This window comes from Lepidochelys olivacea (assembly GCF_965140295.1).
Source record: "Lepidochelys olivacea isolate rLepOli2 genome assembly, chromosome: 11".
NCBI classification, from domain to species: domain Eukaryota; kingdom Metazoa; phylum Chordata; order Testudines; family Cheloniidae; genus Lepidochelys; species Lepidochelys olivacea.
Genome location: NC_140421.1, coordinates 72,133,669 through 72,149,916, shown reverse-complemented (window position 1 = coordinate 72,149,916; position 16,248 = coordinate 72,133,669). Strand labels below are relative to the sequence as shown.

General features: G+C 42.5%; 1 protein-coding gene across 1 annotated transcript in view; it reads right to left on the bottom strand.

Moving 5' to 3' along the window:
* TRPM8 (transient receptor potential cation channel subfamily M member 8) overlaps positions 1-16,248 on the bottom strand; it is a 129,947-nt gene that overhangs the window by 57,489 nt on the left and 56,210 nt on the right. The window contains exons 8-10 of the mRNA XM_084643494.1: positions 14,500-14,567; positions 7,282-7,479; positions 2,253-2,355 (exon numbers count right to left, since the gene is read on the bottom strand). Of these exons, the coding sequence (XP_084499620.1) occupies positions 2,253-2,355; positions 7,282-7,479; positions 14,500-14,567 (369 nt within the window). The remainder of the gene's footprint in view (positions 1-2,252; positions 2,356-7,281; positions 7,480-14,499; positions 14,568-16,248) is intronic.

Sequence of the window (16,248 nt, the reverse complement as noted above, 5' to 3'; positions counted from 1 at the left end):
AATAGCATTGGAAAACCAATGATACACACTGACCATTAATATTCTTGTGTTGTCTATGTAGGGTAAATTCTCAAAGGACTGAACAAATGTCAAGGAAATATGGGACTAAATGTGTTTGAACCAGAAAAGTCTGGTGAGTGGGCAAACTGGTTTTTTTTTCCAGACAAAGGAAAGGATTGCACCTCTATCCAGGTGCAATCACAGACAACTGGTAATCACAGTCAAGTGGCCATTCACTGGCATATCAGCACATGCAGGACATATCAATCTGCATTACAGAAAGCATCAGCAGGGAAGAAACCAGCACAGAACCTTCTCCATTGACTCCATGGCACCTTTCCTCACTGCGGGGGCACTGGACTTTGAGAAGGGCACATTTCAAAAGTTCAATTGACTATGGAAGAGAGGGGCAAAGAACCCCAAGTTATCTTACATCTAATACATAAAAGGAACCAAGCACCTTGCAGGAGATCCTGACTATGGGGGTGGTCAGATCATCTTGATGATAGGAAGCGAGGTAAGAATCTTACCTGGAAGCAAGGCTGTTGTTTTGTTAAGTCTTAGTCACTAGAAAATATTTTTCATTTTTAATCATTTCTGACTTTAGCGCTTATACTTGACCTCACTTAAAATTCCCCTTTTTTGATTAAATAAACTTGTTTTGTTGTTATTTTAAATCAACCCAGGACTATGTTTGACCTGAAGTGACAATTAGCTCCAAGTAAAGCAACAAGCTGCTGTGCTTTTGTCTCTTGAGAGCAGCAATGGACCTCAGTACTCCGAGTGTTTTAGGAGAGGGAACATTTCAGGGCAGATGGTTTTGGGGAAATTCGGGGCCAGGAGTGTATTGGGGGTCACAAAGTTGTAACCGGGGCTAGTGGAGACCAGGGAGGGGCCGTTGTAGGCAGGCTGCTGGGATCAGTACTGAACCAGGGCTGCACTGCAGGCAGACACACGCTCAGGGAACTGCATGCTTGTCTGCTGGCTGTTGGTATCTGGGCTCTGAACAATAGCAGCAGGGCATTTAAGAGTTACAGGGCAGGCAGCGACACAACCTCTCACTGATCTGGACTGCATCCCAGAATGTGTCCCCTGCCTGCCCACATGTAATGGGGGAGTGCTGCCTCTCTGGCACAGTCCCTCACCCAGTAACCCAAGCAAATTCCTCCATGGGTGCTCCATGCAGAAAGAGCTGCCCAGAGTTTGGGAGGGGAAGTAGGAAGGGAGAAGGGGAGCAACCATACCTTGGGGCACCGACCTACCAGATGAGTTAATATCTCTGGTTCCCCTCTCTGGTTGCTACTAAGCAGTGAGTGACCACAGTCCGCTCAGTGGAGTCAAAACCTTTCCAGAGCCACCCTGATGGGACTGGTAGCAGGAAGCATGGGGGGAAACTCGATATGGGGCCCCATTCTCCATTCACAGGTGTAAAATCAATAGAATTTAACTTATACACTAGTGGGACTGTGAGGAGAATCTGGCCCCGGCACATCTCACTGCAGTGATTAAATGGAATTTGCAAGTAAGAAGGATCAGGTAGCATTAGTGAGATGAACTATTAATTGGCCATCACCTCATTGCTGACTGTCAATCAAAGTTCTCTCTCACCCAGTGCTCTCAAGCCTTTTTATTGTGAGTTTTACACCACAAGTTGCTGAGTAATCCATCTACTACAGTATAATTGGAGAAACCCCTTTTGTATTGGTTTTCAGCCATTTCCTAATCTGTAGAAAATACTCCATATTACGTCAAAGTCAACATTTTAGAGGGTCTAATTGCTTAGTATTTGCAGTGGGCTTCCCTCTCCACACTGGAATTACCAGTCCTGAGTTACTCCAATACTTTGACTTGCTTCAGTAAGAGTATGGAACCACATTCTCTTCTTCTACAGCCATACAACTGCCAGGAGAGGGTACCAATGTAGGATGGGGCAAGAGGGCCTGACTCTCAGTCTCCTGTTCTCAGTGCTTGTTTCTCATATGCAGGGTGCACTTGCCATCTCCCCATGAATTTAACTCCCATTAACATCAATGGCAGTCCAAACTGGGACTTCCTTTAGGTGCCTTTGAAAATTCCACCCTCCACGGAGATGGTCCAGCAGATAAGAATCATGACAGGATGGGGAGACAGACTTGTCCAGGGAATTGAACCCAAATAGCCAGCTTCCTAGGCTAGTGCCCTAGCCATGGGGCCATCCTTGTACCTAAGAGCAAAATGAATTGAAAGCCAATGGGCGAGAGCTCAGTGCTCACCTTTATACAGAGCAAACGAAATGGCATTGCTCACGATTTCATCTCCAGCTTCTTCTATTTTAATAACAGTTAGCAGATGAGGGTTTTCCAGGATTTCTTTGATCTACAAAAAAAGAACAGTACAATGCTAAAGCTCTCTCAGTACTTTGTGGTTTATCTGGTCATGTCCCTTTGGGGAATGTCCCATCATACAGTATTATTCACAGAGCTGTTTATCATAAGTCCTCTCCCTAAACATAGTTAAAACAAACTATAAAATGAGAATTCCAGTGATTAAGTTCTAATAAACTCACAGTAGTACAAATTAAAAACAGTAAGATTAATGATCCTTTAACGTGTGGCAATTTCTTGTCATTCCCTTCCGCCCCCGCCCCCAACACAGAAAATGATGACCAATTAGGCAATTCTCACTAAATTAAAAACTAACAAGGAATAAATCTCAGATACCGTGGTCGTGCCAATTCCCAAACATCTAGAAGTTTATATGTTAAGGAAAAGTTTATTCTGGCCACTTTGCCTAGTCTAAAAACAGAGCTTATGTTCTCATAGCAACACACTTTATGAAATTTCCTTCTTTCTGGCAAGTTAGAAATCTGAGAGACTGTAAGGAATTTGTGTTTACACTTTCAGCCTCTGAATGAACCAAGAGAAGCAGAGTCATGTGAAATAAAGTAGAAATGAACCAAAACCACAAAACGCGGATCCAGAACTTGATTGCAAATGTCTTCCAATTCAGTTTGGATTCCAGGCTTTGGTTCATCCAACTATAAATATACAGGGCCAGATGTGAAATAAAGATCCATATCTAGATTGAACTTTCAGGCAACCCCAATGTTCAGTTCTATTTGAGAGTTTTGAATCATGGATCATGCTTTTTAGATATATGAAGTAAGCTTCATGTTTGGTTTTAGGCCAACGGTGCAGTTTTGTTTCTGACCTGTGGGGTGGATACCACATCACTGTTAAAAGACTGTAATTTCACTCCAGCTATTAAGAATCCAGCAGCCTATCAGTTGTTTCACTTCTCAGCATAGCCATGAGCTGGGTTCAAGAATAAATACCTACCTCTGCCATCTCTGGGATGGTATTGCATAATTTGGTGCATTATAAAAGGTTTAAACCTTCCTTTAATAGCAACCAATATATGATGTTTCAAAGACGATACTGCACAAGACGGGCAGTTGGTTTGCTCCATCATCTTGTGATATGCATAAGCCATGCAGAACAACCACCTTGTGCTGTAGTCTAGATAGAGAGATTTATTCCCCCCATCATGGCATTCCCAGAAGGGCACAGAGAAGGGCACAAATGATACACAGTAGTCATTGCAAGAGTTCAATGGAGAAGTTTGGTTGCTTGACTCTGACACCTAGATTTGTAAAGATTATGTTAAAGGACATTCATTAAAAAAAATAAAATAAAATCATGATGAAAATGAAGCTAAGAAGAAAAAAATAATCAAAAAGAGTACAGAAAGTAATGGCACATTTTCCATAAACTTAACATTAGGAATTTTAACAGATGTTCTAATGAGCAATCATTCCCCCAGAGATGATCACAGCCATAAAATAATTGACCAAATGAAAGATAAGGAGACCCTAGGATGAAGCACTGGGAAAAGAAATTGAGAAAGCCAATTACCACATGATAATGGGTCCTTGAGTGAGTGCTATTATGCACTGCATTTCTAAAAATAACTAAACATTAAGGCTTTCATCAACTCAGTTTTTCCTACCACTATTAAAAAGGGTAGAAACACAGCTGAAACAGCTCAGCCTGCTGGTTAGGTGGCAAGGGAATCAGATTTTTATCCTGAGCATGCCAACATCTCCAAGCTGGCAGCACTGCAGACACAGCACTTTCAGGCATCATGGCAGGAAGGCATAAGCCACGTAAACCACCCATAGTGATGTCTAGTGTCCTGAGGCCTCTCTCTTGTGTTAAAGTAGTAAGGGAAAAGCAAATCTGCTGGGAAAAGACAACGTTAATTTTTTATCTGCACCCAGTGTACAGTAGTAGTGAGCTTATACGTCACTGCAGGAGATGTCTGTGGTGTACTGCTGTGATGAAAGAGTGGCCAGTGTGCGTACAAACTTAGTATTGCTAGCTTCAGCCCAGTCTAGAAGGGGAAGGGGGAACTTGTCCATGGCATTGTTAAGCCTGAAAGGAGGGGGAAATAAGTGAAGAAACTTGAGCAATGTTATACATTTAACATAGTAAGCTTGTTGCCATAAGAAAACTATGGAAAAAGAACAGAATGATACTGTGTCAGCTCGGAGACATTCAGTAGTTATAATGCTTGTTTAGTGAATGGTTGTGTCAGTCAACCCAGACCCCAGCATTTTTCTTCTTTACAAAGCTTACATAGGAGCTGCCCTGCTCATCAGATCAAAGGTTCCAAGGCCAGAAGGAACCATTGTGATCATCTAGTCTGACCTCCTGTATAATACAGGCCAGAGACCTGCCCCACAATCATTCCTAGAGCAGAACTTTCAGAAAAAAAATCTAATCCTGATTTAAAAGTGGTCAGTGATGGAGAATCCACCATGGCCCTTGGTAAGTTGTTCTGATGGTTAATTATTCTCATTGTTAAAAATGCATGCCTTATTTCCAGTCTGAATTTGTCCAGCTTCAAATTCCTTTCTCTGCTAGATTGGAGAACCCACTGTTAAATGTTTGTTCCCCATATAGGTACTTCTAGACTGTGACTGAGTCACCCCTTAACCTTCACTTTGTTAAACTAAACAGATTGAGCTCTTTGAGTCTATCACTATAAGGCTGTTTTCTCATCCTTTAATCATTCCCGTGTCTCTTCTCTGAATCTTCTTCAATTTAACAACATCCTTCTTGAATTGTGGGCACCAGAACTGGACACAGGATTCCAGGAACGGTCACACTAGTGCCAAATACAAGAAGTAAAATAACCTCTCTGCTTCTACTCAAGATTCCCATCTTGATACATCCCAGGATCATAGCATCATATTGGGAGTACATGTTCAGCTGATTATCCACCCCTCTCCCAAATCTCACTGCTTCCCAGGATAGAGTCTCCTATCGTCTAAGGATGGCCTACATTCTTTGTTTCTAGATCTCTATATTTACATTTAGCTGTGTTAAAACATGATTGCTTGCTTGTGCCCAGTTCACCAAGCAATCCAGGTCACTCTGAACCACTGACCTGTCCAGTTCATTTTCATTCCCCCAATTTGTGTCATCTGTAAACTTTATCAGTGATGATGTTATGTTTTCCACCATGTCGTTAATAAAAATTTTAAATAGCGCAGGGCCAAGAACCAATCCCTGTGGAACTGTACTGGAAACAAACCCGCTTGATGACGATTCCCTGTGTACAGTTACATTTTTAGACCTATCAGTTAGCCTATTAGTGGTTCCTTTAGTCCAGTATCCTACCAAGAAAAGCAGCTAGTAGCTGACACTTTAGATGAAGGTGTAAGGAATCATGTAGTAAGTAGTTATGGGATAACCTGCCCTTAGTTGAAGTTTCTTCCTCACATCCATTGATTAGAATTTGGCTTGAGCCCTGAAGCATGGGGGTTTACATCCTTCTTTAAGCACCTTGGTATTTTACATTTTAATCCTCATTATAGTAACCCTTGGTGTTCTTGTTATCCAGGTAAACATCCCATCTTTTTAAAACCCCTGCTAAGCCCTTGGCCTCAAAGGTATCTTGTGGCAAGGAGTTGCACAGGCTAAATGTGCACTGTGAGAGAAAGTGTTTTCGTATTTGTTATAGGAAAGCTCTTTAAATGTTTAAAATACTTTAGTGCTTAACTGTAGCCCTTTCCCCACTGGTCCCCCTTGTGACAGGTTCGGTCACAGAGACTCCCCTCGAGACTGTCACTCGATGATCTGGAATACCACTGAGAACAACCCTCCTGCCAGTACAGGTGCCTCTCCACTCCTGTCTTGCTGAGTTAGACTCTCCAGTCAGCTCCAGCACAGACCAACAGGTTGGGACATACCTCTCTGCAGTTCACTGAAACTGAGATTCACTCAGCCCAGGGGCTTCTCAGTTAACAGGGACTTTCCCAGCTCAGTGTTCAGCCTTTCTGGGAGTCTGAACTCCAAATAAATCCGTTTTACTGTGTATAAAGCTTATACAGGGTAAATTTGTAAATTGTTCGCCCTCTATATCACTGATAGAGAGATATGCACAGCTGTTTTCTCCCACAGGTATTAATCAAAAAGTGATTTTATTAAGTATAAAAAGTAGGATTTAAGTGGTTTCAAGTAATAACAGCCAGAACAAAGTAAGTCACAAAGCAAAATAAAACAAAACACGCAAGTCTAAGCCGAATACATTACGAAACTGATTACAGGGAATATCTCACCCTCAAAGAGGTTCCAATAAGCTTCTTTCACATACTAGACTCCTTCCAGTATGGGCCCAATCCTTTCCCCTGGTAGAGTCCTTGTTAGTTCCAGCAGACATCTCAGCTGGTAAGCAGGGGTTTTCTCATGACTGGCAGCCCCCTTTGTCCTGCTCCACCCACTTTTATGGCTGTGGCACAAGGCAGGAATCTTTTGTCTCTCTGGGTCCCCACCCCTCCTTCTAAATGGAAAAGTACCAGATTTAAGATGGGTTTCATTACCTGGTGACATGGTCCCATGTCACTGTAGGACCCCTAGTCTCCATTCTTCCTGGGTTGGCCCATGTACACAGGAAGGCTGGCAGGTAAATAAACCATGTACAACCAATTGTCCAAGTCAATGGGAGCCATCAAGACTCTAAATCACCATTAATGGCCCACACTTTGCATAATTACAATAGGACCTCAGAGTTATACTTCATATTTCTAGCTTCAGATACAAGAATGATACACGCATACAGATAGGAGGAACATATTCAGTAGTTTATAACCTTTGTTATGATACCTTACAAGAGACCTTTTGCATGAAGCATATTCCAGTTACACCACATTCATAAGCCTGCTTCCATACAGCATGTGGAGTGCACCGTCACACCCCGCTCCTTTCTGTCTCATCAACACTATGGCAAAGCACCTACCCATCTGATCCAGCTTTCAGTCTCCTCTTCCGTGAGTCTCGAAACAGTGTGAGGCAGGTATCGGAGCAGCCTCTCCTTGACAGAGGAAGAGGCTAAAGTGCCTTCTGCCTCCACTAAGCTCGCTATTACATCAGCAATCTGGCCTGAGCCCTCCACTGCTATGCAGGGAATTTTACTCTTGATGGCAACATTGATAGCCTAGGAAAATACAGCAGAGAGGAAGAGAGATAACAGTCATTAATAAAGGTGCAGGCTATTTGGAGTCTACTGTTCAGTAACCAAGTGAACAATTTTTAGTATGGCTTGTGTGGCTCTATTCTGTAGGCACTGAAGAATTCCCCACCTCCAGCCAATATTTTCACTATTACCAGCGAGGGACATTACAATGCCAGTTCTTTTCAATGGCCTCTAATTCAGTGGTTCTCAAACTTTCACACAGCAAGCCTATGAGTGCAACCCCCCTTATAAATTAAAAACACTTTTTTATATATTTAACACCATTATAAATGCTGGATGCAAAGCAGAGTTTGGGGTGGAGGCTGACAGCTTGCAACTCCCCCGCCCCCCTGCATGTAATAAACTCGCAACCCCCTGAGGGGTCCCAACCCCCAGTTTGAGAACCCCTGCTCTAATTCAATAAGAGCAGAGGGCCATGGAGAGTTGCATGGGTGCTCAGGGACAAAAAGCATAGTGGGGCGAATGTCAGAGTAAATAAAGAAAGCAGGAAAAGAAGGAGGAAATTGCACAAAAGAGAAGGCATTTCCAAGATTGGACAACGCTGCCTCCTGAGAAATGACCTGAAAGTTCTCCTTGCCAGCTTTATGGGTATCACTCTTGTTCAAGAGAAGCACCAGTAGCATAGCGGGCTCTGGTCTATTTGCTGAAGGTGTGGGAACCAGACCCTTACATCCACACAGGATTACTGTAAATATCAGGTTATATTATTAAGATTGTATTTTTATTAATTGCACACAATGCACCTAATAATTTTTGTTAAATATCACAGAAGATAAATATCACTATTTACTCAGTAAATATCACTATTTACTCAGATAGTTGCTCAATTGAGTTAGAAAAATTACCCTTTTATTTAACCAGACATTAGAATGAGGACATGTCAGCCCTATGTCGTAAAGAGCATATACAGGTCTATTAGTTAATACTCAGCAGGTGGCTTTAATTTAGTTTGCCATTAGCAACAGAAGTTTATCCAGTGGAACCCCATTCTTACTGAATGTTAATGAGACAGGAGAAATAAAGGCACGTGACCACAGAGCAGAGAGAACGTACACTAATGATCTGAAAATACTTGGGGGAAAAGGCAGATTTATTGAACAAAAACTACTCTTGAGCAGTCAAACACAAGCACATAGTATGCCTTCCAATTGGACAATGGATATATGACATAAGCAGCTTGCTTTCCATGCCAGTTGGACCAAGGATCTTTTCCTGTGTGGGGCATAGCGAACGTTAAAATAAGGAAGGAGCCTGAAAGATTTCCACTTCTATTCTGCTTAAACTGAAGCCAACAATCAGAAAAGAAACACACAAGCCTTGTGTATGGCCCCCTCTCAGATTCTGCCAATTGCTGACATCAGTAAGACCTATCAAGCATGACTATTCAGTTGGGGTCTCTTTTAGCAGGAGAAGTTGACAGGTTGGAAACTACTGCTATACCTTCTTGGACTAAAACAAAGTTTTATCTGCTTCTGGAGATGATCACTCCAGCCATGAGCTGTAACAACTGAGACATAAACATCTGAACAATATTTAGAAAAGCTGGACGTGCACAAGTCCATGGGGCTGGACGAGTTGCATCCGAGAGTGCTGAAGGAATTGGTGGCTGTGATTGCAGAGCCATTGGCCATTATCTTTGAAAACTCGTGGCGAACCGGGGAAGTCCCGGATGACTGGAAAAAGGCTAATGTAGTGCCAATCTTTAAAAAAGGGAAGAAGGAGGATCCTGGGAACTACAGGCCAGTCAGCCTCACCTCAGTCCCTGGAAAAATCATGGAGCAGGTCCTCAAAGAATCAATCCTGAAGCACTTGCATGAGAGGAAAGTGATCAGGAACAGCCAGCATGGATTCACCAAGGGAAGGTCATGCCTGACTAATCTAATCGCCTTTTATGATGAGATTACTGGTTCTGTGGATGAAGGGAAAGCAGTGGATGTATTGTTTCTTGACTTTAGCAAAGCTTTTGACACAGTCTCCCACAGTATTCTTGTCAGCAAGTTAAGGAAGTATGGGCTGGAATGCACTATAAGGTGGGTAGAAAGCTGGCTAGATTGTCGGGCTCAACGGGTAGTGATCAATGGCTCCATGTCTAGTTGGCAGCCGGTATCAAGTGGAGTGCCCCAAGGGTCGGTCCTGGGGCCGGTTTTATTCAATATCTTCATAAAAGATCTGGAGGATGGTGTGGATTGCACTCTCAGCAAATTTGCGGATGATACTAAACTGGGAGGAGTGGTAGATACGCTGGAGGGGAGGGATAGGATACAGAAGGACCTAGACAAATTGGAGGATTGGGCCAAAAGAAATCTGATGAGGTTCAATAAGGATAAGTGCAGGGTCCTGCACTTAGGACGGAAGAACCCAATGCACAGCTACAGACTAGGGACCGAATGGCTAGGCAGCAGTTCTGCGGAAAAGGACCTAGGGGTGACAGTGGATGAGAAGCTGGATATGAGTCAGCAGTGTGCCCTTGTTGCCAAGAAGGCCAATGGCATTTTGGGATGTATAAGTAGGGGCATAGCGAGCAGATCGAGGGACGTGATCATTCCCCTCTATTCGACATTGGTGAGGCCTCATCTGGAGTACTGTGTCCAGTTTTGGGCTCCACACTACAAGAAGGATGTGGATAAATTGGAGAGAGTCCAGCGAAGGGCAACAAAAATGATTAGGGGTCTAGAACACATGACTTATGAGGAGAGGCTGAGGGAGCTGGGATTGTTTAGCCTGCAGAAGAGAAGAATGAGGGGGGATTTGATAGCTGCTTTCAACTACTGAAAGGGGGTTCCAAAGAGGATGGCTCTAGACTGTTCTCAATGGTAGCAGATGACAGAACGAGGAGTAATGGTCTCAAGTTGCTGTGGGGGAGGTTTAGATTGGATATTAGGAAAAACTTTTTCACTAAGAGGGTGGTGAAACACTGGAATGCGTTACCTAGGGAGGTGGTAACCTCCTTCCTTAGAGGTTTTTAAGGTCAGGCTTGACAAAGCCCTGGCTGGGATGATTTAACTGGGAATTGGTCCTGCTTCGGGCAGGGGGTTGGACTAGATGACCTTCTGGGGTCCCTTCCAACCCTGATATTCTATGATTCTATGATTGATTCTATGATTCCAGTGTCACTGACAAGTAATTGGTCAGACTGTCACAGACCCTTGTCTGGATTATGAGCCAGTTATTCTTCAAAGTTATTAAACACTTCAAGAACCGTCCATCTGATTTTAAGTTTGAATGCCTTATGCACTAGTTACTTGGGTTTCGGATTAATATTTACAGTATCATAGAATCATAGAATATCAGAGTTGGAAGGGACCTCAGGAGGTCATCTAGTCCAACCCCCTGCTCAAAGCAGGACCAATCCCCAACTAAATCATCCCAGCCAGGGCTTTGTCAAGCCTGACCTTAAAAATATCTAAGGAAGGAGATTCCACCACCTCCCTAGGTAACGCATTCCAGTGTTTCACCACCCTCCTAGTGAAAAAGTTTTTCCTAATATCCAAGGAAAAACTTAGGCTACTTATATTTTGTTAAGAATACTAAACCTTAAACTCAGTACAATGTAGAACTCATTCTGTTTGCTTGAGTAATGGTTCTATATGATGCATAAGGACATAAGTGATGGAGTCATGGCCAAAATTATTAACTTGGGTGCCTAAAACTTGGCACCTAAAACAACCTGAAGTTGATCTTAAAAATATTTGATTTGTGATGTTAAATGAATGGATATTGCTTTAGAAACAAAGAACAATTTTAACTATTAAAATTAAGATTGAGTGTATTGAAACAATTAAAAATCTATGTTAATTAATGCTACCAGATGCAAATACCTGTGGGTAAAGCCTACTTAATGCAGGCATATTAGAACATCATTCAATCAGTGACTCTGGGGACATACTTTAATATTTCACAGTCTGTGTGTGGCATTGACAAATTGATTAATTAACATTGGTGAAGAAATTATACAGATGAATTTTAGTATTGATTTTGATGGGACTGTGATCATCAGTATAACATAAGTTTAATTGGCATGATACATTTATATATTAAAGTCATCTATCTCCGTGAGTGTTGGCAGCAACAAGATTGATAATCATTTCTAATCCTCTTCTGATGAGACAAGTACTAATCAGCTTTGATTATTTGTACTGGATTATTTGTACTGGACGAGAAGCTGGATATGAGTCAGCAGTGTGCCCTTGTTGCCAAGAAGGCCAATGGCATTTTGGGATGTATAAGTAGGGGCATAGCGAGCAGATCGAGGGACGTGATCGTTCCCCTCTATTCAACATTGGTGAGGCCTCATCTGGAGTACTGTGTCCAGTTTTGGGCCCCACACTTCAAGAAGGATGTGGATAAATTGGAGAGAGTCCAGCAAAGGGCAACAAAAATGATTAGGGGACTGGAACACATGAGTTATGAGGAGAGGCTGAGGGAGCTGGGATTGTTTAGCCTGCAGAAGAGAAGAATGAGGGGGGATTTGATAGCTGCTTTCAACTACCTGAAAGGGGGTTCCAAAGAGGATGGCTCTAGACTGTTCTCAATGGTAGCAGATGACAGAACGAGGAGTAATGGTCTCAAGTTGCAGTGGGGGAGGTTTAGATTGGATATTAGGAAAAACTTTTTCACTAAGAGGGTGGTGAAACACTGGAATGCGTTACCTAGGGAGGTGGTAGAATCTCCTTCCTTAGAGGTTTTTAAGGTCAGGCTTGACAAAGCCCTGGCTGGGATGATTTAACTGGGAATTGGTCCTGCTTCGAGCAGGGGGTTGGACTAGATGACCTTCTGGGGTCCCTTCCAACCCTGATATTCTATGATTCTATGATTCTATGATTTATTGTATTTTATAAACACATCTTGAAAAGTTTGGGTTACAGCTCACCTGACAAGAGTGTCAATAACTCAATTCATCAGCCTAGATAGCTTCTCTGGAACAGAATCCAGCTCATTATAGATGGTCCATGCCATTCATGCAGCCCCAGACATGAGGTTATAGATTCACACATTTTAAGGCACTAGGATCAATTCTATTATGTGTGACTGTGGCAATTCCCCCTGTCACCAGCAGGCTTTGAACCTTGAACCTTCAGCACAGATTTCCACCACATGAATCACAGAAGAGCCACAATATTGTACCAGATTTTCCCATGCAAACCTGTAGCCTCGGTATCCCCTCCTGGCACTGCATAGCACTACCCACAATGCCCTATAATTGGTGAGCCTCTGAGACACATTGGTTACACAGATATGGCAATTTCTTCCAATATCCTTGGAAACCTTATTGTATTAACTTTCAATATCTTTGGAGTCCATTGTATTAAATGCAAAGGTAATGTACTATTGTGGACTGGGATCGTATGCTGGGAGAGATGTGATGTGAACCCAGGTGTGGCAGGGTGCTGAGCAGGAACTGTGGAGCCAGCCCTGTGTCACTCCAGCTCCAGTTAAGGGAGGTAAATTGGACTTGGTGAGACCACCTGGCCCAAACTGGGGAAGCAGGGACAGCTGCTGCCTAATTAGGTTGGGGCTGTATAAAAGCCTCAGGGGAAGGAAGCCAGGGGTGAGCAGGCAGAAAGGGAAAAGGCAGGGATTGGAAGCAGGGAGGTAGCTCCCCCACAGAGGGTAAAGGTGGTGGGAGCACAACCTGTAAATAAACTGCCCCAGTGGTTACTGAATCCAGGGTCTCCGTGTGACTTTATCAGCCCAACGGGGCAAGAGCCAAGATAGCCCTGCAGCACCTTGTTACACCTGGGAAGTGTGATGAACTTCAAAGGACTGTACTGAGCGTGTCAGATAAGAATGGGATTTCAGATAATCTGTCAAGTGGTTTGCCTGGAAAATCTCTAGGGGAAATTTGCATGCACTTCCCCATCTCCAGTTATGCAAATTCCCAGCCTTTTGAAGTTATGCCTGAGAAGAGATCCACACTCTACTGATAACCTGTTCAAAATCAAAAGCCAAGCTGTATACAGGAAAGACTAAGTTATTATAGGGGTACTAGTCCTGAGCTGAACTAGTAACCACAGAAGAACCCCTTGGTGAGGTGTTCAAGGACTGACTCCCACCACAGCCCTGGCGGAGGTTAGGGGTGGGGGGAGAGGGGTTGATCTCTAGTAAACGTATTAACACATGTGTAGGTTCTTTTATTGTTTTTCATATGTTTTCTCTGTAATGCTTTCACCTTAAGAATAACCCTGTTTGCTTAGAAAGAGCTGTGTGGTAACTTGTTAACTGCTGGCCATTACAGCTGTTCATAGGCTCTGGAGGGAAAGCCAAGTGCTGACGTTGGCCTGATCAAGCAGTCTGGGTTGCTGGGAATATCACAGCAGAGGCAGGGAACTGTGCAGCCTGAAAAAAACCCAGTCGAGAGAGAGAGACCTGCATCTCCGCCCAAGAGAGGTGACTGCTGAGGGGCATAGAGTGGGTGCCCTTGTGGACCATGATGGGGAAATACAGATGCAACTGCTCTGAATTGTGACAATTGGTATAGCCCAGAGCTGCAATTGCAGGGAATGTCCTGAATCGGATTGAGATGGAGTATGCTCAGTGCAGATAGAATCTTCACAGAATTTTGCTGTTAAACTCTAGACAGTCTCTACTGATAATGTGTGAACTAAGATTTTTCAAATTTCAGTGGATATTCACAGGAACAGCAAAAGGCACATCTAACACAAGTCCCTGCTCCGAAGCATAGGGCAGTACAGATTCTCAAATTAAAGGTCACCAGAGTTTGGTCTGGTTTTTTCTTCAGCCTCTTTCTCAGAAACAGCTTATCCATGTTGGCTGAAACTTCCTAAAACATTTCAGCCTGAGGCAGACATGTGGCATGGAAAATTTCAGCCCAAACTTGGAAAAGTTAAACACAATTGAAAATAGGGTCTAATAACTGGAAGTGTCAGGCAACCTTAATACTTTGCTACCAGCCTCACCTAGAATACAGTTAAAATTGAGACAAGACACACTTAATTTTTTCTGTCTTATTTTCAGACTTACCTTCAAAGTTTCTTTCCCTCCTCCTTGGGTGAAACACACAATTGGAATCTTCCCACCATAATTAGAATCTGAAATACACCAAAGAAAAGGGAGAGGGTCTCACTTTGCAGTGTTGATGTATTTGAACAATTTTTATACTTCACAATAACCACTTATGCAGTGGTTTATTGGATTTAGCTTTGATAATATTTTAAACACAAATACTCGTATTCCTGGCTTTCAGCTGGTTTAACCAAACTCTTTTAAAAGTCATCTACTCCATTGTTACATGACCTTTAGTTATTCTCACTAACCCATTTTGCCTAATCTAGTGTCAGACATCAACACTGAGATGGAGTCTTCCCAGAAGTAACAAAGCAAGGCTAAAGTCTTAAGTAATTAGTATTACCAATGTACAGTGCTTAAAAAAAATGACATGATTTTGATGGCGGGGGAGCTTATTTGCATGTTGGTTTCTGACCCTTTAGAATTCAGGTATATTGCCTAGAACCCAACAGGAGCAGAGAAGGAATTGTACTTCAGAGGCCCAACACTACTCATGAGTCAGGTCAGTTCGCTCCTTGGTCAGGGCTGTGCACAGAGGCACAATTGTGCTTTTACGATAGGTAGGGTTTGAGCTGTAAATTTAGATCTACAATTTTCACACACACAGGTTTGGGACTGCTTGAGTTCAAGGTTTTGAATTACTCTGGTATAGAGTGGGGGATACCTGAAACATTCGTATGTTAGCTCAGATTACAATCCCGACCGGAAATTGGGAGTGTCAGACTGTTTAGGCCTATGTCAAAGTCTGAGATTCTTTTCTAAATCTACCTACCGCAATCCTGTGTTTGTACTATCTATACACAAAAATATATACCCGCACACACACATAGGATCATGGTAGGTAGATTTATACATTAGTAATTATTAAAGGAATAAATTAATCGAGAAGTTAGGCTGAAGGACCATTAACATGAATGTAAAATTTAATCATTAGAAAATCAAAATATAGCACCTACAATTACATCTAAAGGGTTTAATGTAATAGGAGTTTCATATGTGAAACACTAGTTGATAACAAACAGCATATTTATTGAAATTAAAGCCATGTGATATGTTTGTGCAGTTTTATTGCCTGAGTGAATATAAACTTAATAACACTAATGTATAATACTGATTTTATTTATTACAAAATGATTCATGTAGTGGCTAATAATCAGCATCAGTTATTATTATTTATTTTAACATAGTGGCTAGGAGCCCCAGTCATGGTTTCCACCGTGCCATGTGCTGTACAAAGTACCACACAATAAAGACCATAAACATCATAATAAACAAGAAGCAACAGTCGGCCTAAAACATACAGCTAGTTGAGTCCAGAGGTGTGACACAAGGGCAAATCCCAGATTCCTCAGGCAACCCTTCCCCCATCACACCAGCATCTGTCAAAAGGGATGAATTCCCAACACACAGATAGTAAGAATGGAAAGCAACCTGGGCCCATCAGGTGATCTCCTCTGACACAGCAAGTGAAATTGCTTTGATTCCTGAACTGAAAGGAATGTTTATCCCATATAGTACTTGAAACCCACCTTACCCAGTAAATTGTGCTCTGTGGTGAACCTCAGATAGATTATTGCATGAGTATGTAAGCTCTTCTTATTTGTACCTTTAAGAAGCATGTTCTCCTTGAAATACGCACAAATCACCATGGGTCACATTGACGGTATACCGTCAGAAGCCTTCTTTGTTATTAGGCACATGAGC